Source organism: Amblyraja radiata, chromosome 14 (assembly GCF_010909765.2).
Source record: "Amblyraja radiata isolate CabotCenter1 chromosome 14, sAmbRad1.1.pri, whole genome shotgun sequence".
In the NCBI taxonomy this organism is placed as follows: Eukaryota; Metazoa; Chordata; class Chondrichthyes; order Rajiformes; family Rajidae; genus Amblyraja; species Amblyraja radiata.
Genome location: NC_045969.1, coordinates 34,458,011 through 34,485,657, shown reverse-complemented (window position 1 = coordinate 34,485,657; position 27,647 = coordinate 34,458,011). Strand labels below are relative to the sequence as shown.

Below are 27,647 nucleotides of genomic sequence, written 5' to 3'. Positions count from 1 at the left end.
AGAGAACTGGCCGTTTCCAAAGTGGAAACGTTTATTTTTTTTACGATTTTTTTTTTTTTTTTTTAACGATTTTTTTTTTTTTTTTTTGGTGACTTTTTTCTTAGGGGTAAAAAAAAGGGGGTTGCGGTCAAACCCAACGCACCCCCCTCCCCTCCCCTTAGGACGGCCATGCAATGGACTGTGTTTCCGGATCCTCCTTCCATAGTCCATTTTCAAGCAGTACATGAAACAACAGTGAAATCTTGTACCTCCATCGCCAACTTTCACACCCTGCTCCTAATGCGGAGCTGCGTGATGACAGGAGCCCAGCCGCGGAGCTCCGCGACCTCGGCGACCCATCGTGCAGCTGAGCGACTCCGACCGCCACGCCACGGAGCTCCGCGACTCCAGCAGCCCTGCGCGATGCCAGCGGACCAGCGCAGAGCTCAAGCCGTTCAGCCGTGCGCTCACGGTGGCCCAGCCTTGGAGCTGTGCCATGCCAGCGCCGCAGCGCGGAGCTGCTTCACCGGGTTACGCTGCGGGCACCCACGCGTGTCTTTGGTCTGAATGCGGAGCTGACGTCACGGGGGCTGGCGATTGGGCCGGTGATGCAGCGGCGCCGCCGCCGAATGGCCCGAGTGCTGCAGTCTCCCGGCGCTGGGAGGGGGAGGTAGACGAGGGGCAGTGGTGCGTAAGCGTATAGATTATTATGGCATCGCGGCGAATGGAGACTAAACCGGTGATAACGTGTCTCAAAACGCTCCTTATCATCTACAGCTTCGTTTTCTGGGTGAGGATCATGGATTATTTCCTTTTTTTCCAAACACTAAGATCGACTAAAATAATGGAAATTGTGTTTAGCTTTTGCGGACGTGCACTTTGCAGAGAAAAATAAAAGGTTGCGGATGGCTTGCTCAGATTCAGGATGTATTGCACGCTTGGTCCATTTTTATTTATTAACGGAGAATTTTGTCGTAATGTTAAAAGATTGCAAGACAAATGGTGACGTTTGAAGATGTCTTTAACCCTGGTTGCCGAGTGATGTGCGAGGCGACTGCACCAAACATGATCCACAATCTGATCCACAACCTCTCTCCCCAGCAGCCCACCCTCCCCTGCAACTTTCCCTGTCCAGTTTAAAATATTCTCTGCTGAGAAAACCGATCATTTATTTTTAGTCGTGTTTATTCTGTGAATTGATACTTTCATTTTATATTATATTCATATTTCAAATAATATTAAATAATGTTTTCATTTTATATTGTATTATTAATATCATCTTTCTCATTGGGGTATTTTGCCGGTTGGAACAAACTGAGCAACTTGCTTCATATCCCTCCCATTGTAATTATTTTTCTTCTTAGATACATTTACAATGTCGCGAATAATGTGTTTGATTGTGCAATTCGTTTTGTTTGCAATAACACAGCAGGGACATACCATCCAATTGTCGCATTTTTGGATTGCGTTGTAAATAAAAACGCTTTGAGCTGATTCAGTCGACGTTATTTACGATCTTTGGACTGCAGTGTTTTTCACCTGCATGATAGATTTGTTGGGTAGGCTTTTGAAAAGCTGGAATAACTTGAAGACGAATGCTTAATTACACCAGAGTTAATACTGGTGCAATGTTTGCTTCTATGGATGGGTTTTTTTTTAAACCATGATTTGATTACACAAAGATTGACAACTGAACAAAATAAACCCTTCCATTTAATTTTAGGTTCAGGGCAGATCATCAGATAGTAGGTAACCAATGAATGCTTGGTATAAATTATGATAGTTATATTTAAAGCCTGTAATGCAAGAAGGTTTTTTTTAATCTTGCAGTGGGAAGTTAGCGATGCAACTTGATTGCTAATGAATGTTTTAATTACAGCTGTATAAAATAGTGGCATTTACAGCAGGAGTATTAGTTAATCCCTTGCAGAAAGCATATTATATATCCCGTTGTTTGGCTTGTCTGGTTGTTCTGCTGAGCACAGAATTTGTGACATAGACATACAAATGCTTCTGAAAGGTTTGCAGCAATGTGTGGTATTTCTGATTTCCTGCTGCAAGGTGCGGCAGTGGATAATCAGAGATACAGCTTATTGTTGATGGTAGAATTACGTTTTTATTTTGCATAAGGATTAGTATTTAAACTTGCGAAAGGAGCAAGCTTGCTGATCTTCAATTCTTCAGTCACGTCGGCGATTTGAAATTACGTACTATCTTTTCATATAATCAGCCATTGTGAAACAGTGCCTGGAACCAAGCCCCACATACTGTACTTGGAGAGTAGGGCACTCGAGTGATGAAAAGGTTTAAAGGGAGGATGACAGAAATTGGACCCATGGCAGCTGAAAGCTTTGGTGACAGCATAAGGATGATGAAAAAGTCAGTGACGGGCAACAGTGCAGAATTGGAGGAGAATGAAGATCAATTGTGAGGAGTTACAGCACAGGGAATGGATAGTCCATTGAAGGGTTTAAAAACAGGAGCGTTTTACAAAATTTGGCAAGATGAGAGCAAATGTAGGTCAGCACGCAAAGAGATAATGGTTAAATGGTTTCAGCACATGACACAGCTGGTGGCTGCTGCTTCACAGCACCAGAGACCTGGGTTTGATCCCGATCTCGGGTGCTGTCTGTGTGCAGTTTGCACATATCCTCCCTGTGACTGTGTGGGTTTCTCCGGATTCTTCCGTTTTCTCCCACATTCCAAGGATGTGTGGATTTGCAGGTTTATTGGCCTCTTCTAATTTGCCCCTAGTGTGAGTGAATGCAAAAGTACGTTAACATGGAACTAATGCGAATGGGTGATTGATGATCACCATGGAGTTGGTGGGCTGAAGGGCCAGCTTCCATGCTGTATCTTTCAATCAATCCATCAATCATGTCAATCAATCAGTTAGTCAATCAATCAATCAAAATGGGACATGGCAAATTAAAATATAGACAATAGACCTGTGGATGAATGCAAGGTTGGAGGTCAGCAAATATACAACATAACCACAAACAGACATTTAGATATAAGAGAGGTAAGCCATTTGGCCCTTGGAGGTCTTCTCTGCCATTTATCAAGATCAGGACTGGTCTTCTACCACAGGGCCAATTTCCAGCTGTATTCCAATATCCTTCGATTCCCTCAATGTCCAGAAAACTATTGATTTACATTTTGAATGCACACAATAACTGGACTTCCATGACCTACCAGGGCAGAGAATTTCAAAAGGTTCAATGCCCTCTCATTTTTTTTACATACCTTCAATGAAAAAAAAATTCTAATTTCAGTTCTAAACTTGCACCTTATTCTCAAACTGTTCTCCCTGGTAATGGACCCCCATTCAGGGCGAACATCCTTCCTGCACCATATCCTGACTAGGTCTGAAAAATGGCCCTGACCCGAAATATAGCCTATCCGTGTTCTTCAGAGATGCTCACGATAAGCTGGAGTAACAGCGGGACAAGAAGCATCTCTGGAGTGAAGGAATGGATGATGTTGTGACCCTTCTTCAGACTGAGAGTCAGGGGAGAGGGAAAACAGTGATATGGAAGGGGCAAAGAGAATGTAAGGTGTGAAAACGACAGATCAAAGCAGACGATGATCAAAGAAATGAATGGTTTGAAGGGATATGGCAGAACGCTTTGTCTTTGATCAAGTTTTTGGGAACTTGATTCTTTGCTGCAATGGTACTTTTTTGCCCGATTATGCTCTCGCGAAATGTTTTGGCAAATCTCTCTACAGCTCATTAAAAAGATGATATATTCACGCGGCTTGTTGCGATATTTGTAAATACAATTTAATTATAACTTATTTGTGTTAATGTTTTATTTACTTTTCCAAAACAAAATGCATTGTAATGTTTGGATGGTGAATGGTTATCACAGCAGGCAGCCTATATTTTGTACAGTTTCACAGTTGTTTTGGATATCCTAAAAATTAGAAACTCTAATCTTTTTGATGGTCATCAAGGCCATAAAATATAGGAATGGAGTGTAGCCATTTTCTTTTATGGATTAGATTGGCGTGAAATGTTTGTCAGGTGTGTCATCTGGTCAGGGTGGTAATTTCCATTGCCTCAATGTTTAGAAATGATGAATGTTTAGTTTCCTGCCTGATTACTGAGAAAGCTAATGGGAAAATTACATCAATGCTTTGCTAGTTATAATAAAGATTCCATATATAGGGAATGATAAGATGGGTTGAGAAATAAATTTGAATTTGTTGTTTGTTCTTGTTTCATGTGCTTTTAATCCCCTTTCTGCTTAGAGTGTATGATATCCTTATTGGTTTCCAAGACAGTACATTGAAGTATGAACCCAATCATAGGAAATTCAAGATTCTTAAGATTTCAGCAATTAGAGTCATAAACTCACACAGCGTAGAAATAAGCCTTTAGGCCCAACTTGTTCATGCCGAACCAAGGTGCATCCATGAGCTAGTCCCATTTGCCTGCATTGGGCTCATATCATTCTCAAATTTCCCTATCTATGAATCTGTCCAAATGTCTTTTGAATATTGTACCTGTACCTGCCACTCCTACTTCCTCTGCCAGCTTGTAGCATGTACCCAGCACCCGGTCTGTGAAAAAATTGCCTCTCAGGTGCCCTTTAAATGTTTCCCTTCTCATCTTAAACCAATGCTCTCTAGTTTTTAGACTCCCTACCATGGGAAAAAGACTGTCTATCCACCTTATCTGTTCTGTTATGATTTTATATACCTCTCAGGTCTCAACCTATCTAGTCTTAATTTATATTTCCAGCCCTGGCAACATCATTGTGAATCCTTTCTGCACCCTCTACGTTAGGGATGTATAGAAAATCAAACAATGTACAGAAACAGAAGATTAGGACTGGAACAAGCAGCATGTATACTCGCTTAGCTAACTAGGTAGACAAATTAACCGTATCATCATAAAACAGGAATGATAAGTCATCTAACCCTTTATACGAAAAAAGGGCACAGAGCGCTTGAGTATCTCAGCAGGTCAGGCAGCATCTCTGGAGAACATGGATAGCTGATGTTTCGGGTTGGGACCCTTCTTCAGACCCAAAGTGTCACCTGTCCATGTTCTCCAGAGATGCTGTCTGACCCACTGAGTTACTCCCGCACATTGTGTCTTTTGTAAACTAGCATCTGCAGTTCCTTGTATCTAATTCTTTGTAAGCCTGCTCTGTTATTTATCAAGGACATGGCAAATCTTCTGCCTCAGCCCATTTTCCAGCACAATTCCCACAATCCCCTATGTGCAGGAATATGCTAAACTGTGTTTGGATTAACACAATGACTGAGTCCTCATAGAGTGTAGAGAATTCCAAAGTTCACTCTCTTTAAAGAAATCCCTCTTCATAAGTTCATATTATTGGAGCAGATTTCAGTCCATTCAGCCTGTCGAGTCTATTTCGCCATTCAATCATAGCTGACCTATCATTCCCTCTCAACCCCATTTTCCTGCCTTCTCCCTGTAACCTTTGACACTTTAATCAAGAACCTGTCAATCTCCACTTTAAAATTACCCAAAGACTTGGCCTCCACAGGCGGCTGTGACAGTGCATTCCACAGATTCACCACCCTCTTGTTAAAGTCTTTGTCTCAGTACTAAATGGCCTGCCCTTATTGAACTATATCATCAGCGCACTCTGTATCTTTCCCTTCGTTCCACCTTTAGACTTTAGGGATACAGCACGGAAACAGGCCCTTTTGGCCCACTGAGTCTGTGCCGACCAGTGATCACCCCGTACACTAGCACTATCCTACACACTTGGGACAATTTACAATTTGCAGAAACCAAATAATCTACTAACCAGCATGTCTTTGGAGTGTGGGAGGAAACCATAGCACCCAAGGAAAACACACAGGTCACAGGGAGAATGTTCAAACTCTCTACAGACAGCACCCATAGTAAGGATTGAACCTGGGTGCCTGGCGCTATGAGTGGGAAACTCTACCCCTGTGCCACCTCCACAGCCGTCTGCAGCAATGAATTCCACAGATTCACCACCCTCTCGATAAAGAGTCTTCATCTCAATACTAACTGGCCTGTCGTTATTGAACTATGCACTTTGTATTTTTCCTTCCACTCTACCTTTTGCACGAGTTCGGCTCGATTATATTTCTGCATAATATTGCCTGGTCCAATTGGATAGCATGCAAAACAAAGTTTTTCATTGTAACTCGATACTCGTGACAATAATAAACCTAAACCATATTCTGAATATGTGATCACATCTCAGAAGACTAGAATTCAAAAACAGGAATGTAATGCGGAGGCTCTATAAGGCGCTGGTCAGGCCGGATTTGGAGTATTGTGAGCAATTTATGGCACCATATCTGAGGAAGGATGTGCTGGCTCTGGAGAGGGTCGAGAGGAGGTTTACATGAATGATCCCAGGAATTAGTGGGTTAACATATGATGAACAATTGACGGTACTGGGCCTGTACTCACTGGAGTTTAGAAGAATGAGGGCGGACCTCATTGAAACGTACTGAATAATGAAAGGCTTGGATAGACAGGATGTGGAGAGGATGTTTCCATTAGTGTGAGAGTCTAGGACTAGAGGACATAGCCTCAGAATTATAGGACGTTCCTTTAGGAAGGAGATGAGGAGGAATTTCTGTGGGTGGTGGTGAATCTGGGGCATTCTTTACAACAGAAGGCTGTGGAGGCCATCAATGGATATTTTTAAGGCAGAGATAGATAGATTCTTGATTAGTATGGGTCAGAGGTGTCATGGGGAGAAGGAGAATGGGGTTAGGAAGGAGAGATAGATCAGCGATGATTGAATGGCGTAGTAGACTTGATGTGCCGAATGGCCTAATTCTGCTCCTATCATCTATGACCTTATGAACTCCCTCCTCAATACCAGCCAACTGTCCCTAGACCACTCAGCCAGAGGAAGCAACTTCCCTGCATCTGGCTTATTGCGCCATCTTAGAATTTTGTACATTTTCATGAAACCTCATTCTTCTAAACTCTCATTCGAGTCAGTCTGTCCTTCTATGGCAAATCTGCCAATCCGGTAACCATCTGATGAATCTACGCTGCATTTTCATGATGGCAAGTACATTGAGGAGTACAAGTACAAAGATAACTTTCTCCAACTTGAATGAATAATTTATATGTGAAATGCAAAGGCACATAATGAAATAAACTATTTCATTTGATATTGTGGAATATCATAGAACAATTATATTTATGCATTTTCATGACATTGGGATGTTTGAAAGCATTTTACAGCTAATTAAGTATTTTTAAAGGTATGTCTGTCTGTTATAATGCAGGAATAGATTTGATTGGGAATTATTTACAGACAGTAAGATCAATGGGGTGTATAGGGGCAGCACCTAGACTGTGGAACAGCATCCCCCTTCCCATCAGAACTGCCCCCTCCATCGACTCCTTTAAGTCAAGACTAAAAACTTATCTATACTCCCAAGCCTTTCCTGACGTCCACTGAGCGAGGGCTATATGTATATATGTATGTAGTTTGTTTGTTTATACTATTCTTATAACAAATGTAAAGCACTTTGGCCAACGAGAGTTGTTTTTTAAATGTGCTATGTAAATAAATGTGACTTGACTTAACCTGACACGGTGGCGCTGTGGTAAAGTTGCTGCCTTACAGCGCCAGAGACCCGGGTTCAATCCTGACTATGGATGCTGTCTGTATGGTGTTTGTACCTTCTCCCTGTGACCATGTGGGTTTTCTCTGGGTGCTCCAGTTTCCTCCCACACTCCAAAGATGTACAGGTTTGTCTGTCGATTGGCATTGGTAAATTTGAAAATTGTCTCTTGTGTGTAGGATATAGAACTAGTGTACAGGGTATGGCAGAGAAGGGACTGCGGAGAAGCCGGGCGGCGGCGAGGCCTGCCTGTGTTGAAGGAGTCTCAGCGGCGGCGGCGATGGGAGCCTCGGCAATGAGAGACTCGGCGGCAGCTTGAGCCTCAACGGCAACGGGAACCTCGGCGGTAATGGGGCCTCAGCAGGAGCCTCTGCAGCAGCAGGAACCTTGGCAGTGGTGGAACGTGGGGGGGGGGGGGGGGGAGACAATGGAGGACCCGGCGTGGGGGAGACCGCTGTAAGGGATGGTGGGAGAACAAAGGGGGACCCGGTGTCGGGGAAGGGGGGGAACTCTAGTTTCAGAATCCTCTGCCCTGGGGTAAGTCTGAGTTTGTAGTTCGTTCCGGTTCATTGCGGTTTAGGCGGTGTGCACATGGCAGCCAGCCAACAGTCGCTGGTCCTTTTCTTTTTTTTTGCACTTTTAATTTCAGGTTTTTGTGTACCTTGTGTGTTTTGACAGTTGGCAGACCAATTTCCCTCCGGAGATGAATAAAGTTTTATCGTATCGTATCATTACTGGTCGGCACGGACCCGGTGGGCCGTAGGGCCTGGTTCCATGCTATATCTCTAAACTAATGTAAAAGTAAACTAAAGTATGTAGTCACTAACTCTCTTCAGAATAGTAGCTACATTCACTTTATGTCATCATTAGATGGAATGCAATCAAGGGATTTATTCAGAATCCACGGTGGAGAATTTTTAATTCATTTTCATGTTGGATTTTTTTTCTTGCAAATAATCCATTCAGATGCTTTGATCTTGGCCATTTTTGGAGAGGGAGCAAGATGATGTAAATAGCCACCCATTGCTAACTTGCCACGTTTAGTTTAGCAGGGCAGTTTGAATCAGCATTATAAATATTTCTATTAATCAGATTATTCCAGACGTGCACTTTCGCTTTAATCAGTGATTGTTCCCCTGTGGCCTCTAGCAGTGACCTTGCAGGACAGGCGAGCCATGTCTGGAAGAGCACACAAAGGATTTTTTTTTCTCACGTGTTCCAGTTAGTTGATGTCAATCAGCGAAATAGCAGTTTTGGAATGATGTGCTGGGTAGTTGCTGCCTCATGAACCAATTGGACGGCGACAGAGTGTTAGTGGGGCAACAATATCATGGTCAAGGATAGATCACACAGTTTGAGGGGAAGTGGAGTGGTTTACAAAGAAGTCATCTCAAAATAAAGTTACTGTAATGGGGAGTGACCTTCATCTTCCTCTTGCATTAATAAGACAGACTATCCATTCTGTATTCGTCTGTAGTATAAAATGAGGTCAATTATCCTAAAAAACCTTCTGCATGGCTGGCTATTACTGTAAACACTGACTGCTTAGCTGCTGTTATGATTGCAACTTTTGGCCTATATCTTGAAAAGTTGTGCCTTATATTTCCCTACAATTTCAGATGCAAGATAATCTTCTTTTGTATTTTGCAACTGCATATTGAGGATCAGACTATAGATATATAGAAGTTGGAATGATATCATTGATAACCAGATGATCTGGTCTTCACTTAATGCTTTCATTAAAAAAAAACACAAACTATTCTGTTTTCTTGCCTTATCTTGTCTGTGACTTTAGATGAAGCTATGCTTCATATAGAACGTACAATATAGAAACCAGCATGTTAACCCAGTTAGTTTATTTAACACACAAATGACATTAATAAGCAAATTTATACACAACAGTCCATCAGATTTTGGTGAAATGTTTGGTTGGGTATAGTTTACTATTGCCGCGAGCCCCAAAATACAGTTGTTTTGTTCGTACTTCAACAAAATATAAGAGTATTAGTGCTCAGACTGCTTGCGTAAAGAGTTACTTCTGCAATTTCAGATCATCATAAATAGTTTGCTGCTTTGCACCATTATCAGCCGGCAACTCTAGTCACTATTTACAACCTAAATATTCACAAACACATCTCCCTGAGGGGACACACTACAAGTTGACATTCTACACTGCTCCAGGCCAAAGGTTTATCTTATGTGAACAAATATTTATATATAAATATCAGCTGATACAGTTGTTTGAAAGTGTAAAAGCTGCAGAGTCAGTAATATATTCTTTAGTGCAGCATCTGGCAGTGTTATTCCTTTGATGCTACTATGTGTAGTGCACAAGCTGCACTAGTATTGGCATATTGGCCTTCAGCTGTCAGAGTATTGAGTATAGACGTTTGAAGGTCATGTTACAGTTGGACAAGACATTGGCGAGGCCGCACTTGGAGTATTGTGTTCAGTTTTGGTTACCCTATTAGACAATAGGAGCAGGAGTAGGCCATGCAGCCCTTCGAGCCAGCACCGCCATTCAATGTGATCATGGCTGATCATCCACAATCACTCCCCATATCCCTTGACTCCACTATCTTTAAGAGCTTTATCTAACTCTCTCTTGAAAGCCTCCAGAGAATTGGCCTCCATAGAGTTCTGAGGCAGAGAATTCCACAGATTCACAACCCTCTGATCCGTTCTACATGGCCTACCCGTTACTCTTAAACTGTGGCCCTGGTTCTGGACTCCCCCAACATCGGGAACGTGTTTCTTGCCTCTAGCGCGTCCAATCCCTTAATAATCTTATATGTTTCAATAAGATCCCCTCTCACCCTTCTAAATTCCAGTGTATACAAGCCCAGTCGCTCCATTCTTTCAACATATGACAGTCCCGCCATCCCGGGAATTAACCTCGTGAACCTACGCTGCACTCCCTCAATAGCAAGAATGTCCTTCCGCAAATTTGGAGACCAAAACTGCACATAATACTCCAGGTGTGGTCCCACTAGGGCCCTATACAACTGCAGGACCTCTTTACACCTATACTCAACTCCTCTTGTTATGAAGGCCAAGATGCCATTAGCTTTCTTCACTGCTTGCTGTACCTGCATGCTTAATTTCAGTGACTGATGAACAAGGACACCTCTCATTGTATATATCTCGTTGTACTTCCCCTATTCCTAACTTGACACCATTCAGATAATAATCTGCCTTCCTGTTCTTGCCACCAAAGTGGATAACCTCGCATTTATCCACATTAATAGTAAGATTAAACGAGAACTTACCAGTTTGAAGTTTGATCTGTATTTTATGAGGAGTTACGATGATGGATTACGTGAAGAACCCCGCCACGACGCATGCGTGTCATTCTTCAAAGCAGCGATGTGAAATCACAGATAACTGTAATGACTAAACATAATAAGATTAGAGAAGAGATACCAGTTAAGTATATGATCAAGGGTGGGAGCGGAGGGCACGTAATCCCTCATCGTAACTCCTCATAAAATACAGATCAAACTTCAAACTGGTAAATTCTCGTTTAATCTTACTATTTTACTTCGGAGTCACGTGAGTGACTACGTGAAGATTTTAAAGCTCTGTGATTTCATGCCGTGGAAACGAGTCCATGCATCACGTCTGCCTTGATGACTGTAGGAGGAATTGTGTTAACATAATTTGGACATGAATTCGACATTGAAATCATAAAATTTGTTAACACAAAATTATAACCCCTTTTTATGGGTTTAAATTAATTTACAGAACTTAAAATTGTTTCTGCAAATGTTCCAGGTTTCATTACTGGTTTATTGTAAAATAATTGGAATGTTTTTTCCCCCCCAGACCATCCTGCTGCCTTGAGGATTTGGTCCATTGGGACATCCAACTGTATCGCTGCCGATGTAGCTGCAGCCCTGGTGGAATGAGATTTAAAATATTAATATCCACCCCAGCCTGTGTTAGCACCTGTTTCAGCCATCTTGAGATGGTCTGGACCGTCACTCTTTTGTGTGGTTGCTTGTGGCTGACCAAAAAGTGCCTTCTCATTGCCTCTTAGGATTTTCGTTTTCTCCATGTATAACGACAGATGTCTTACTATACACAGACGGTCATCTGTTGGGTATGACCTAAATTGTATATTGAGGCCTGCTGATCCCTGTCTGTTCTGCTTACTAACTCATAGATATGAAACGTAATATTTTCTGTTGAGGAAGTCATGTTGTCCAGTCTTAGTTTATGCAGTGACTGTACCCTCTGTGCCGTGACCAATGCCATTAGCATGACTGTTTTTAATGTCAGTCTGTGTAGGGACAGAGCTGTTGCTGGAGACCAATTCCTGAGCATCTTCAGAACAATACTTTCATCCCATATTTGGGAGTACCTGGTTCTTGGGGGATTAGTATTAAAAATTCCCCTCATAAGTTTTGTTACCAGTGGGTGAGTCCCAACAGAGTAACGCTCTGTCCCCTGCCATAGGTAAGTCGATAGGGCACTTCTGGCGCAGTTGATGGCACTGTAACTGAGCCCCTCATCATAGTGGAGGCCTGCCAGATATTCCAGAACAGACGGGATGTTCATGTCTCTGTAGGTGATGTTGTTTTTATGGCAATGCATCGCCCACTTCCTGATATAGACCAGATATTGTTTTTTGGTTGACTGTCTTTGGGCCGCCGAGATCATGTTCACTGTTCGGTCCGTCAGTCCCAGTTGTAGTAGTTGAAGTAGTTGAAGAAGGGTTTCGGCCCGAAACGTCGCCTATTTCCTTCGCTCCATAGATGCTGCTGCACCCGCTGAGTTCCTCCAGCAATTTTGTGTACCTTCCAGTTGTAGTAGAGGTGTTTTTATAACTCTACAAATTAATAAGTTCAAATGTTTATGGCCATGGGTGGCTATCCCTTGTTACGGGATGTAGCAATAAATCTGGTCTATGTGGGATGGTGATACATGGTTCTAATACCATGTTTAATACCACTGGGAACCATGGTTGAGTAGGCCAATTGGGTACTACCAATACCAGACGCAGAGTCTTCTTGTATTTTCCTTAATACCCGATTGATGAGGCAGAAAGGAGGGAATGCGTAAATAAACAATTCCCCCCCCCCAAATGCAGCGAAAATGCATCTGTCGCCGCTGCCCCAGGGTCTGGTTCCCATGAAACATAATTTGATAACTGGTGGTTAAGTCTGGATGCGAATAGATCGATATCTGGTGTTCCATATTTTGCTGTAATATCAGCAAATACTTTTTTATTCAACATCCATTTGGTGTTTTTATTAAATTTGCGTGACCTGGTGTCTGCCACTAAATTTAGTCTTCCTGGTAGGTAAGTGGCTGATATCCAAATATCTCTCTGGATACACCATTGCCAAATTGTATTAGCCAAATTGTCACATGATGTCGATTTGTTTCCACCCATGTGGTTAATGTATGCTACCACGGTGGTATTGTCTATCTGTAGTCTAACATGCTGGTGATATGACCCAGTACAATATGACTTTAGGCCATGGAATGCACCCAACATTTCCAGGTAGTTTATGCCCAGTGTGAGTAATAATGATGCCTCCTGAGCAGTCCATCTACCTCCACAGCTGGTGATGGTATTGGTGGCTCCCCACCAAAGTGCACTGGCATCAGTTTGTAGTACCATGGAAGGGTTACTGACAATGATTGGATTGGAACAAAGCCAGATGTTATCTATCCACCATTTTAGTTCCATTTTAGCTTGATTGGTAGTTTCATAGGTCTGTCAAAGTGACCTGCATTAATTTAGAGTGCTTGTATTTTTGCTCTCTGTAAGTTTAGGTAATGTAGTGGTCCAAATTGTGTGGCTGGAAATGCAGCCACCATATTGCCAATTACTTTTGCTACCAATCTGATGGATGGTTTGCTGATGTCAATGAGGTTATTGCAAGCCTCTATTAAATCTCTAGCCTTTCCCTTAGGCAGAGTCACCGACATGTGAACTGAGTCAATGGTGAACCCCAAATAGTCCATAGTAGTGGAAGGCGTTAGTTTAGATTTAACTGGATGGATAATAAATCCCGGTTTTCAAATAACTGTTTTGTGGCTGTTACAGTTTGTTTGGCCAATTCCAAAGTTTTGCCCACAATGAGTATGTCATCTAAATATGCCATGACCATGTGTTTACGTTTCCGTAGAGACGCTAGGGCTGGTCTCAAAATTTTTGTGAACAGCCTGGGGCTGATGATAACCCATTTGGCAGTGCTTTATACTGCCAAAGTTGTCCCATCCAGTTGAATTTTAAGTAACATCTGTGGTCACCTCATATAGGCACTGAATAGTAAGCATCTTTTAAATCGATGCTGGCCATGAAGTAACCTTTGGAAATTAATTGTTTAGCAGTAACAAAGGTATCCATTTTGTCAGATCTATGATGATGTGACAACCACCATCTTTTTTGTTTTGATAAATATATTGGACACGAATTCTAATGGTTCGTGTTGAGTTTTCTCAATTACACCTTTTATGTAAGGCCGCTCCAGTTCAGCTTGCGCTTTTGATTTTTCTTTATCAGAAGGCACGAACATTCGGTTCAGTATATGTTGAACTGGAGGGCTGTACTTGTGTATAAACTCTATTGTATATCCCTGGATACTGCTTAAGATGTAAGTATCGGTTGTTAACATGCTCCATGCCTTCAGAAAAGAACGTAATCTCCACCCAACCTCCATGCTCCCTGTATTTTGTAGGGAACCAGACCCACCTACCTCCATAGTTACCAGTGGCAGGTCCTTCGCTGCTGTTGTTGCGCTGGTGTCTGGATTTTCGGTTTGGTTGGTGTTGGAGGTCCCCGCATCTTCCAAGAAGGCCGGCCTGGGCCATGGCCTAAAAAAGACTCATGTTTTGAGTACCGGGCCTTCGAGCTTTCACCAGTTCTGCTGGTGGGTGCGTGGGGTGCTGTCTTTGGCTGTAGTGGGTTTTTGTTGGAGTCCCTTTTATTAGTCCAGTAGGTTCTCTTGTTCCTGCACCCCTTGCACACTTGCCTTTCCTTCTGCGGACCCCTCTTCCAGGTCAGCCCAGAACTGACCCGCAGTGCTCCCCTCTGATGAGGTAGAAGCACTGTGCAGCCCTTCAAGAGGTACTGCTGTGGGTTTATCATAGGGCCCACAGTGACCCGACTCCATCTCCCGGAGTCTGTCACGTTGGAGCAAATGCTCCAACACACCGCTCCATCCGGCTCCAGCGCTCTCGGGCGCTGGCTGCCCGCGGTTGTTCAAAGTCGGACTCCTCTGAATCCACGACCTTGTTTGTTTTTGTGTCTAGCCTTACCGCCCGGCCGCGTGGATCTGGCCGGTGCGGAGGCGACATCGGGCACAGCTGATCCCACTATCGGTGATCCGAGTGCCGCTGGCTGCCGCTGGCTGCCCGTTGCTCCGCGGTCCTCCCTCACCAGCTTTGTCCTTACTGCCCTTCCGTGGAGTGGATCTGGCCGGTGCGGAGGCAACATCGGGCACAGCTGATCCCATCTAGCCCGCCAGCTTTGTCGCAGCCCGTTGGTTTCTCCACCTGTAATCAGCATGGTAAAAACACAAAAAGACCGCAGCTCTTGCCTGCAGGTCCAGGTTTAAATTGTCGCGACGGGGGAACGTCGTTCCACCCCGTCTCCTGCCGTTTTTGACTTGTCCAAAAGTCGACGGCCCCATTCTGAATAGTCTCCCGCCCGGCCTTGGTGTTCTGGCCGGCGCGGGACCAAAAGTCGGCCAGCTGATCCCTTACGGGGCTTGTGCCTTCAGCTGCTGCTGGCTCCCGCAACTTCGCGGTCCTCCCCAGCCAGCTTCACTCGCAGCACTTGTGGACACTATTTTGTCCAGCTTACCCCCCTGTGAAAAAACAGCGCGGGGAACAAAACTACCGCAGAGTAAATTTCTTACCTGCAGGTCGCGGTTTCAAACTTACCGCTGCAGTGGAACGCTTCCCCCCGCCTGACGTTTCGCAAGCGTGAAGCGATATGACACGCATGCGTCGTGGCGGGGTTCTTCACGTAGTCACTCACGTGACTCCGAAGTAAAATCTGCATCTACCAGGCATCTGCCCACTCACCAACCTGTCCAAGTCACCCTGCATCTTCATAGCATCCTCCTCACAGTTCACACTGCCACCCAGCTTTGTGTCATCTGCAAATTTGCAAATGTTACTTTTAATCCCTTCATCTAAATCAGGGGTCGGCAACCTTGTTCTGCAAAGGGGCCAGGACGCATGTTTGTGAGCAGATGGTGGACCACATCTACCACGTGTTCACATAGATCCCGCCCCGGATGGCAGGCATCAAATCACGTGTTCACATAGATCCCGCCCCTTCGAGGACGCCAACCGGAGCCATGGCCCCTAGTTACGGGCGCTCACGAACATGCGCTCCAACAGACCATTGTCTTGCTCTATCCTGAAGGCGGTGGCTCAAATACTCACGCCCACTCGTTCCCAGACTATTGAGAACCCCGATCCCGACAGTGAAGCCCAGACACAGAAGATGCATGGCTATGCCGGTGGCTTTGCGCAGGATGCAGTACAGCCGGAGCTCGGCTCTCGGCCCCGATCGGAGGTTCCGCAATTGCGGCCACCAGCGCAGGCCTCTTTGCGTCCTTGCATCACCGCGCCTGGGCAACTCGGGCCAGGGAGGTACCGGAGATGAAGGAAGTCTGCAGGCCGGATGACTACAAAAAAAAAATTTGCCTGGGCGGGCCGGATGATTTCGGGTTACGGGCCACAGGTTACTGACCCCTAATCTAAATCATTAAAGAAAATTGTAAATAGTTGTGGTCCCAGCACCGTGCCTTGCGGTACCCCACTAGTCACTGCCTGCCATTCTGAAAAAGACCCGTAAATCCCTACTTGCCAAGCTGAGCAAAAGGCATGGCCTTTAGGTTGCCCGGCAGGACTGTAGATTGCCATTGGCACCCGGGCAACCGCTAATTTCGAGCCCTGCAGATGCTGGAAAATCGAAGGTAGACAAAACACCTCCGCTCGGTTCGCAATAACCAACATGATATCTCGGTGGCTCAGCACTTCAACTTCCCCTCCCATTCCGAATCCGACCTTTCTGTCCTGGGTCTCCTCAATGGCCAGAATGAGGCCCACTGTAAATTGGACGAGCAGCACCTTATATTTCACTTGGGTAGTTTACACCCCAGCGGTATGAACATTGACCTCCAATTTTAGGTAGTCCCTGCTTTCTCCTTCTTTCCCCTCCCCTTCCCAGCTCTCCCACAGCCCACTGTTTCCACCTCTTCCTTTCTTCTTCCCGCCCCCCTCACCCCCACATCAGTCTGAAGAAGGGTCTTGACACGAAGCGTCGCCTATTTCCGTCGCTCCATAGATGCTGCCTCACCCGCTGAGTTTCTCCAGCATTTCTGTCTACCAACAAAAATTTAGTATGCTCATGCTAAATTTTAGTCTGTGCTATTTTTATCTTATTTCAAGTGGGCTAATATTTGTAATCTGCCTCTAACATATGCATGTATGTAGTGCAAATGTGCTAAATGAACATAGGAATATCTTTCTTCAATTACTATTTCATTTCACAACCATAACTTTGTGGTCTTTTGTTTAATTTGTTTATAGTTGGAATTAGCAAATGAATACAAAAGAAAAGTGCTTGAACTTGCATTGCGATGTTAGCATTTCCTTTACGTTTCCATTTATGCAGTGTGTGGCAATGACTATGCAATGGCAGATCCTGGCATGTTTTATGAGTTCTCACTTCCGTTGTTTGCAAGTTTTGAAATGAGATTGATTGGCAGAAATGCAAGCTATGAGTTTTAGTCTGCCTGTTGTTGAGTACGTAAGATGGCAAGATACAATATTGCAGTGTAAACAACACTTACATAAATAAATATCTTACATTTTGTTACAAAACTTTTGCTCAATCTGCTCCAGAGAAATATCTAAGATGATGGCTAAAAGAACCCTCAAAAATATTTGGAGATACTCTTGATTTGTTCACTTTTTCCTGTCTAGGTTTTATTGACTGCTTATTTGGGATGTTCTGTTGAGTCCTTTCATCAGAAAAACATTTCTACAAAAAACATTTGATTTATTGCACTTATCTGAATGTTAAAATTGAGTGAGTACCAGTGGCATACTATATTTGGATATCACACATCATTGCTGAAATGTGAATGGAACAGCCATTTGCTAAATGCCAGGTGTGTAAATAGACCATTACTAGCCCTATTAGAAAAACTGTAACCACAGTCAAAACCAACCTAACAGCCAAACCAACCTAACCTCAAACCGGCCATAACCAAATCAATCCAAATCCAACCTGAATACAAATTGACTGCAGCGAAGTCCAACCTAACCTGATGTTACTGCAGCCAAAACAAACAGAACCATAGCCAAATGCAACCAAACCCAATCATAACCAACCCATAAATGTCCCAAACTCAATCTGACCACAGCCAATCCAACTATGACATGTGCCTGAATTTATGTTGTTATCTAATCCAATTTGAGCTCAAGATGAATGCATCGATTCCAAATCTGGCAGAAATCCCGAAGAAGGGTCCAGAACCATTGCCTATCTGTGTTCTCTGGAGATGCTGCCTGACCCGATGAGTTATTCCAGCACTTTGTGTCTTTTTTTAAGTTCAATGTCTATGGTTGGTACTTTTTGAATTTCTCCCAGATAGGTGAAGGCTAGTCGGAGACCAAGCAATGCCAGCCTTAGATCATTGCCACAGGTGTTCACCGGGATAGTTTCCCAAGGCCCAAATATCTTCAGCTTTTTGTAAAAACAAGAAGCTGCAAATGCTAGTTTACACAAAAGGGCACAATGTGCAGGAGTAAGTCAGCAGGTCAGGCAGCATCTCTGGAAGACATGGATAGGTGACGTTTTGGGACAAGACCCTTCTTCAGACTCATTAAGGGTCTAAGTTAGAATCTGAAGATGGGTCCCAACCTGGAACATGTCTTCCAGAGCTGCTGCCTGACCTGCTGAGTTACTCCAGCACTTTGTGTCTGTCTTCAGCAGCTTCTTCGTTGGCCTTCCCTCCACGATTAGTTCAGGAATCCAGGTGTCTGCAGAGAATTGCACCACGTTTAGCTCCACTTACAAGACCTCAGTTACGACAGCTGGCCATGCCCCCCAGCAAACAACTCTGTGGAAATCCAGGTTTCGACTGAGAAGGGGCAAGTAATCTTTGAATTTCGAATGTGCCTCCTCGGCACATGCCCACTCATCTGTACGAGCCATTTTGAGGAAATAAACAGAAAAATCCTTTTTTAAAAGAGGGAGGATATATAATCAGTAGTATGCTCCAGTTCAAAGAGAGAACTTTCTGTGACAAATATAGATGAGTATCTGTACACCAAACCCTCATCTGAGTTCATATCTAAATAATAGCTCGTGCTCAAATAGAATATGTCCTAGCATCTCATTAAGGTTGCCAGGGGCAATGGATTTTCTGCCACATTTGGTCTCTAAGCATTGTAAATGGTGTCAATACAATAATCGAAGGGGGAATGGAAACGCGTGCAGAATGCAAGGAGGTGAATTAACGTGGTGTTGATTAAGAATAGGAGCAGAGTGCTATAAATTATTCAGTTCTATTTAAGACTACTGAGAAAGTGGCAACGCAATAATTACCAGTATCGAATGATGTAATTAACATGCAGAAAGGATGATCCAGGGAGATCTTTGTACTTTTTCCCCTGCAGATTCAGATATATTTTGACATAGTGTATATTTTCTTACCCACTACTAGTGCAGTACTGTGTATTGAAATGTATTAATTCGTGTTTAATGACACCAATAATCATTGCCACCTCCACCACTCAGTTGTGCATGCATGGTGTTTCTGATGCACGCCACTCATGCAGATGTAGGGTTCACAAAGTCGGCTTCATCTTAATTTAAAGAAGAACCTAGCCTGTAAAGTCTTTCACCTGGATCTAGCTTCACGAAGGTCCACTTTAAGCCAAAAGCTTACTCTTTCAATCAAATGGAGGAGGACTGGCCAAATGTTGTGCCTTCCACCACAGTGATGAATGCTGTGGTGGATGTTTGTGTTAAGTTTTTAGTGAGTATTGTGTGTTCTTTTTCAATGTACCGCTGCTGGCAAATTCATTTCACTTACACTTTATGTGCAATGTGACGAATAAAACCGTATTGTATTGTAAATGTGTTGAAGGAGCTCCAAAAGATAAAGTCAAAATGTCATACAACTTGGAAAGAGGGGCCTGGGCCCAACTTGCCCACACCAACCAACATGTCCCATCTACACTAGTCGCACCTGAAAGCCTTGCTCTTTCCTTCAGAGTGCTCCAACATCATCTTTTGACCCGGTCTAAACTATGAAGCAGGATGAGATGTTTGTGCTTCTTCTTAGAAATAGATTTATGGAGGTAGTTCTGTGATCAGTGGCTTTACGGAAGAGGACAGTACAATATCATCCTTGTAGTCTAACATATTAGGACCTAGTTTAGTCTAGTTTTTTTTAATGATCGTCACATATACTAAGCTGCAGTGAAAAACATTTATTTACGTGCTATCCAGTCAAAGAAAAGACTACCCTTGATTACAATCTACAGGGTGAAGCCATCTACAGGGTGGAGATAAAGGATAAAAGGCACAACATTTAGTGCAAGATAAAGTCCGATTAAAGATAGTTCAAAGATCTCCAATGAGATAGATGGGAGGACAGGACAACACTCTAACTAATGAGAAAACTGTTCAGTTGTATGATGACAACTGGGAAGAAACTGTCCCTGAATCTGGAAGTATGCATTTTCAAACTTCTGCTTATATGCCAAGCTGCACAATTTGAAGGCCAGACAGCAAAGTGTCCAGAACTTTGTGTCCTTTATCGCAGAAATTTAAGAGGACGAGAGAGTACTCACCACCCTCTAACTATGGATGAGCTGACAAGCTCTTTCAATTCCTTTGAGATTAATCAACATTCGAAGCAAGGGCTTACTGGCTGAGTTGCACATCATCATATAGGATTCAATGGGCCCAGACTGGATGGAAATGTTCAGCACTTTGCTTTCAGCTGCCAGTATGTAGGAATCCATGAAAAGGGACATCAACATCCTCATTCACATGCAGAAGGGGAGAAATTAGCATTTGGTAACCCATCTCAATGCTTACTCTTACCTGGCAGCAAGATCGCCGACAGCCTTTCACTATTTAGGGAAGTAATCAACTACAAAAAAACAAAGATGGACACACACTTATTCGGCTTGTACCAGGAGATGAATTCTGACAATTTCACACATGGCCATGATCAAAATGCCCTCCCAAGTGAGGTTCGGGGATTAATAATAATAATAAATTTTATTTATTGGGCGCCTTTCAGACATCTCAAGGACACCTTACATAGGTTAACAGGAAATATAAATATATAATCAGAATAAAATAAATAATAAAGACATCACAGAAACACAAATTAAAAACAGAATTCAGTCCAAAAACAAAAATCAAAAACACAATGTGAAGAGAGAGCAGCGGCAGCTAAAGCGCGCCAGCGTCCACTCTCCCTTCACGGCAGCCATCTTGGACAAAGACTAACAGGATTACCTTACAGACAGAAAATCATCCCCCCACAATGGACACCACTGTGGGGGAAGGCACAGTGTCCAGTCCCTATCCCAAGTTCACCCCAAAGTCAGGCCTATTGAGGCCAACGCAATTGCCTCTACGGAGGCCCGATGTTCCTGGCCGTTCTCACCGGGTGGTCTTGCCCCGGCGTCGGGAGAGTCCTCTCAGCGGCTGGGCCACCTGGAACGGCCACTATCTAGCTGGAGACCGCGGCTTCCGAAGCCGACAAGGCCGCGGCGGTTTGGAGCTACCAGGCTCCCGATGTTGAAATCGTCGCCGCCCACTCCGCTCCGCAGCCCGGAGGTGTTGAACACGGCGGTCTCAGCTCACCAGAGCTCCAGCGCGGCGACCCAGGCAAGGCATCGCCCGCTCCGCTCCGCGATAGCGCTCCAGCGCTGTGCCGCCACCGAGGCCGAGGTGCTGGGTGGTCCCCGCCAGGAAACGGCGCTCCAAGCCCGCTGGGAGGCCACGAGGACGGGTCGATGGGCAGCCCGGAGAAAAAGCTGCCTCACCGACCAGGTAGGGACCTAGAAGTATAATTAACCCCTGCCCCCCACATTAAAAAGTCCATATCCCCTACGGACAAAAAAACAGGACTCACTAAAAACTTTTTTAAAAAGCAAATTAAAACGGACGGCTGCTGGCTAGCAGCCGTTCCCCAAGATGGCTCCTCCTCTTCGAATCTGATTAAATCTGAAATGTAATAAGAACGCTCTGCATGGTGATCAGAGTGCAGTCCTAATTTAAAGCTTCTTAATCAAATCTGAGGTTAAGCAATTCTCACACCCGTGCTTGTGTGCTGCCTAAGATTTTTTTTCTGTATCTTTCAGGAGAGAGGAGGATGTAAGAGGGGTCCTAATGCTACTGCGGAAACTCCCAATACAAAACCTTCCTGTACATGGGGGGTCGTTGCCATCTCTTACATGATCCAGTTGTCTACAAATTGAGCATCTACAACTGCATTAGAGACCACAGTTTCTCATAACAAAAGCAAGACCATGTCCTTTGGCTACTGGGCCAACCAACTGATAGAGTGTCCTATATTATGAGAATATTAATTAAACCCATATCAATAGGGTGCGGCACTGTGGCGCAGCATTAGAGTTACTGCTTTACAGCGCTAGAGACCCGGGTTCGATCCTGACTACGGGTGCTGTCCGTACGGAGTTTGTACGTTCTCCTCATGACCTGCGTGGGTTTTCTCCGGGTGCTCCAGTTTCCTTCCACACTGCAAACACGTACAGGTTTGTAGGTTAATTGGCTTTGGTAAAGTTGTAAATTGTCCCTAGTGTGTAGGATGGTGCTCGTGTACGGGGTGATCGCTCGTCGGCACAGACTCGGTGGGCCAAAGGGCTTGTTTCCGCGCTGTATCTCTAAAGTCTGATATAGTTTGGCCCTTCATCGCCCAGTGATATATTGTTCTACAAAACAATCCTGAATGCACTCTATGAATTTAAACTGTAAAGAACCTTTATGAGTGGAATTTTCCCAATCTACAGTATTTTAAGCTTGAGGATCCCTAAGGTTTTTGCAATAAAATTCCATTCTCTTTTCTTAGTTATTGATTACAGGATACGAGAAAGGGAACAAAATAATAGAAAACAAAACAAAGTGCAGTGCAATTTAGCAAGCCCGCCAGCATCGCTGGAGATAACTGACGCTTCGGGTTGGGACCCTTCATCATCTGAGGAAGGGCCGCGGACGCCAACAGGATTAATAAACTCATCAGGAAGGCTGACTACGTCCTAGAGGTGGAGTTGGATTCATGGAAGGTGGTCCTGGATGGGAGGATGCTCCTCAAACTGCAGAGCATCTTGGACAATACAGCTCACGTGCTCCATGACCCACTGGCCCATCTGAGGAGCACCTTCAGCACCAGACTGGTTCCACCAAGATGCAGTACAGAACACCACAGGAGAATCTTCTTCCCTGTGGCTTTCAAACTGTGTAACTCTTCCCCCTTCTGTCATGGGATAGACTGACTGACCCCCCCCCCCCCCCCCCTCAATCTTTGCACATCCCCAATCCTTTCCACTCGTCATTTTAATTTCATGTTTCTTGTTTTTTATGACTGTTGGCAGATCAATTTCCCTCCTGAGATAAATAAAGTTCCATCGCATCGTATCGTTTGACACAAAACGTCACCCATCCATGTTTTCCAGAGATGCTGCCTGACCCGCTGAGTTACTCGAGTGCTTTGTGCCGTTTTTGTAAGCTGCAATTCCTTGTTTCAACATTATAATGGAATAAGTTCTGGATAGCACGTAGTCAGCATTAACATGTATCCTTGTGTGCTTCAAATGCAGGAACCCATTTGCTTTCTGTATCTTAACATTTTGCTTGGAAATTCAGACCTGGTTAATGATGTGATTTTCACGGTGAGGTTGTGTTCACCTTCATGCTTTCAAACTTCATTCCATTGATGTCAATGGAATTAATATCAGAATCAATATCAGAATAAAACCTTCTGTATAAAATGGTGATGAATTTCTAGGTAGCGGTATCATCATTACTTATCAAATTTTTAACCTATTAAGAATCACATAGAGGGTTGTGAATCTGTGGAATTCTCTACCTCAGGATGCTTTCAAGAGATAGTTAGAGCTCTTAAAGATAGCGGAGTCAGGGGATATGGGGGTACTGGAACGGGGTACTGATTGTGGATGATCAACCATGATCACAGTGAATGGCGGTGCTGGCTCGACGGGCCGAATGGCCTATTCCTGCACCTATTGTCTATTGTCTATTGAATTAAATATGTCTGCTTGGAAGTAAATGGTTATCATTGAGCCCTATTATTGAGCTAGTAGCCCATAGATTTCATTACATTTTATTTGTGGTCTGAATCAACTTAAATTAATTTTCAGAATTGATTTTTGTAAATTTAGTTTATGCATTTGGCTCTCATCTGAAAATAATATGCCTTATGAGTTCATGGATTGACAGTCACGTTGGTTTATTTCAGTTGAGAGGACTTTACCATTTATTAGTAGTCAATAAAACAGGATTGAGCATTGAATAGTGGAAATCATCATACACAAAGGAAAATTGACATTTAATTTTATTCTGACAAAGGCTTCCAAAGCTTGTGCTCCGTGTGCTTGGACTCCATTTTCAACTGCTGGAATTGGTGAAGTTCTTGAGTCCCTTTGTTCTATGTTGACAATTAGAATCAAAGGAGTCTAAAGATCTGCAGCGCACTATATATGTGTGCATACATACATACACACACGTCAGTATATGTACATATATAGCTATACACACATACATACATATATATATATTTGCACACACACATACTGAAATGAACAAATGCGGGTAACTAATAATTTGTTGCAGCATTTAAGAATTTGTCTCATTTATGTGGCACATCATTTATGAACAAGATTAAAAGAGAAATTGTTTTCAAAGTGTAATCCAGAAATTAGATCAATTAGTATCTACCTATCAGGTGCTAAGTGCACAAAAATCAATTTTACCTGGAGTAGCTGGAGTTTTAATGATCGATCCTGGGTGCAATTACAGCCATTGCACATTTTGATTGGCCATAACTGTTGTGTCTGTTCTAAATGCAGCTCAGGGATCCACTTACTATGAAATGACGCTGCACCAGCACTGCATCTTTCACTCCCCACTCACAAAAGCGAGACCTCTCATTTACAAAGAACAACTATCATACTGACATTCAGAGAAAGAGAGCAAAATTCACTGAAGTCTGGCGCTACGGCGCGAATTGAATGATTTTCATCTTGCATTGTTGCAGACAGCATCTGCCAGCCTCACTTTGCGATGCTTGCAACTGTGACAAGCTCATTTGGTCCACTGATGATTAGTGCCTTTATGTTTTATGCACATCAGGGCAATGTATTGCAATCCCTGCCTTGCTGATTTGACAACCCTGACAGTGGTGTGGGGCCACTCCCAGCATGGGACTCCACCAGAGCAGACCATCACCTGGGAGATGGCCACACACAAAGGGGATCACCATGTTCCCCTCCCCCGTGACATTACATGGCAACCTATAATGAAATTGGTTATGGCTTCCATGGGGATAGGTCCTTTAAAGTCTAAAGGCTCTCCAGTGATCACTGTAGCAAAGACGTGTGAGTTGTGAACTTGTCCCATAGGTCTCATAACCTAGAGGGAGGATATTTTCATTCATTTGAGAGATTTTTTTCAAGAGGCCCCGATCTGCAGCCAGTGTTGCATGCACAGCATTTTACAGTGTCAAAATAAGGCCAATCCAGTTCACATGAGGGCAGAGAAGAGCTTCTTCAGCAGGTTACACTCCATTGTGTTCACACACATGCAATTGTTTAGTTTAGAGATACAGTGTGGAAAAAGGCCCTTCAACCCACTGAGTCCATGCCGGCCAGAGATCACCCATATTCTATCACCCATATTCTACCCTACACACTTGGGCCAATTTTCTTTTACAGAAGTTAATTAACCTATAAACCTGCATGTTTTTAGGATGTGAGAGGAAACTGAGGCACTTGGAGAATACCCACGCGGTCACAGGGAGAACATACAAACTCCATACAGACTGCACCCATAGTCAGGATAGAACCTGGGTCACTAGCACTGCAAGGCAGCAACTCTACCGCTGCACCACTGTGCCACCCATGCAGCCCGTTTGCTTGTTTGATATTTAATTACATTATCACTTATCTAAGTCACTTTAATAAACTATTATATTTGATGCACAAACTCATTACCTTTTCTGCTCTGGAACAAGGGAAGAACTGAGAGGGATAAATTCATCTTTAATTACATGTGTTTAATTGTCACATGTGCCAAAAATTGAACAATTAAATTTTTGTAGAAACAAAGAACTGGAAATGCTGGTGTAACACAGCAGGTCAGACAGTCTGAAGAAAATTCCTGACCCAAATCATCACCTATCCATGTTTTCCTGAGATGCTGCCTGACCTGCTCCAGCACTAAGTGTATTTTTTTTACAATGAAATTCTTACTTGCAGCAACATAAAAAGTCTGTAAACACAGTACTCATGCATAACATAATACACATAAAACAATAAATTAAAAAAAAACAATATTAGTGAAACAAAAGCCTAAACCCCCTCGTGCAACCAAGACAGTTCGTAGTTCAAGAATTAGGTTACTGCTTATCACAAAGAAATCGGATTGGAAGTCCTACGACATTCCTATAAATGCTGATATCATTCATCCCTCTTACATGATGCTTGTACTTGAAGATTATTTTTGTTATTTTTATACCTAGTCATGTGTCATTCAGCTGTTCACTGGCTCAATTCTACATGTCTTAAATTTTTCACCTAAAAATCTCCTTGACGGCTTGGTATTAAGTTTACTGTCGGTCGACGGACACCCTGAAAGCAATACTCAACTATTTTTCAGTATGTTTATTTCTCCTGATGAGCTAAGAGAGAATAAGATAATTTTTTGCTTGAACTTACTAGTGAATAAACATTGAATCAAAATATCAAGGTATAATCAAAACTAAGTTAGCACATTTTATTTATTTTCTCCTGTAAATTAAAAGATTGCTCTCAGTTTATTGAGAACTTGGGCAATTAGGGTAGTAGAAAGGGCTCAAAACCAAAATAATTGTGTGTGCAAGTGGCTGGGGATGAATTCATGAAGTAGTGGTCTGCTGAGGGAAAACGTAGTCAAGTTGAAGGACAAGGTAATACCACAGTTTACCACATCAGTCATGTCAGCACAGACCAAGAGGAACCTAGTGCAACATGGCACAGTACAGCACAAGAACAGGCCTTTCGGCCCACAATGTCTGTGCTGAACATGTCAAGACCATCTCTTATCTACCTGCACATAATCCATATCCTTCCATTCTCTGCATATCCATATGCCTATGTTTCTGCCTCTACCACCAATCCCAGCAGCACATTCCACGTGCTCACCACCCTCTGTGGGAAAAAAAATTGCACTGAATACCTTCTTTAAACTTTGACCCTTTCACCTTAAAGCTATGCCCTCTAATATTTGATTTTTCCGTCCTGGGAAAAAGGTTCTGACTGTCTACCCTATCCATACCTCTCGTAATTTGATATACTTCTATCGGGTCTCCCCACAACCTCCGGCGTTTCGGACAAAACAACCCGATTCTGTCTAACCTCTCCCTGTAGTTAATACCCTCTAACCCAGACGTAATTCTGGTAAACTTCCTCTGCATCCTATACAAAGCCTTCACATCTTTTCTGTAAAATGGGCCGACCAGAAGCGCATGTAATACTCCAAAAAGTGGCCGAACCAAAGTCCTATAAAGCTGCATCATGACTTCCTGACTCTTACACTCAATGCCCTGACCTATGAAAGCATGCATACCATATGCCTTTACCACTCTATCTACTATTGTTGCCACTTTCAGAGAGGGCATTTAGAAAATTGTCAATCTAGGGATGTGAACAGATGTAAGGGTGGGGTCTGATGAGGTGAATTTTATATTAAACCATTGTAAATGAATAAGTAGAAAACACAGATCACATCTCGTTATCAAAATATTTTTGCACATAAA

At 43.4% G+C, this 27,647-nt stretch overlaps 1 protein-coding gene across 1 annotated transcript in view; it reads left to right on the top strand.

The window, feature by feature from the left end:
* The first annotated feature begins 544 nt into the window (after nucleotides 1–544).
* The window catches only part of tspan7 (tetraspanin 7), a 77,318-nt gene continuing 50,215 nt past the window's right edge, over nucleotides 545–27,647 (top strand). The window contains 1 exon segment of the mRNA XM_033033106.1: nucleotides 545–769. Coding sequence (XP_032888997.1) covers nucleotides 689–769 — 81 coding nt within the window. The 5' untranslated portion in view covers nucleotides 545–688.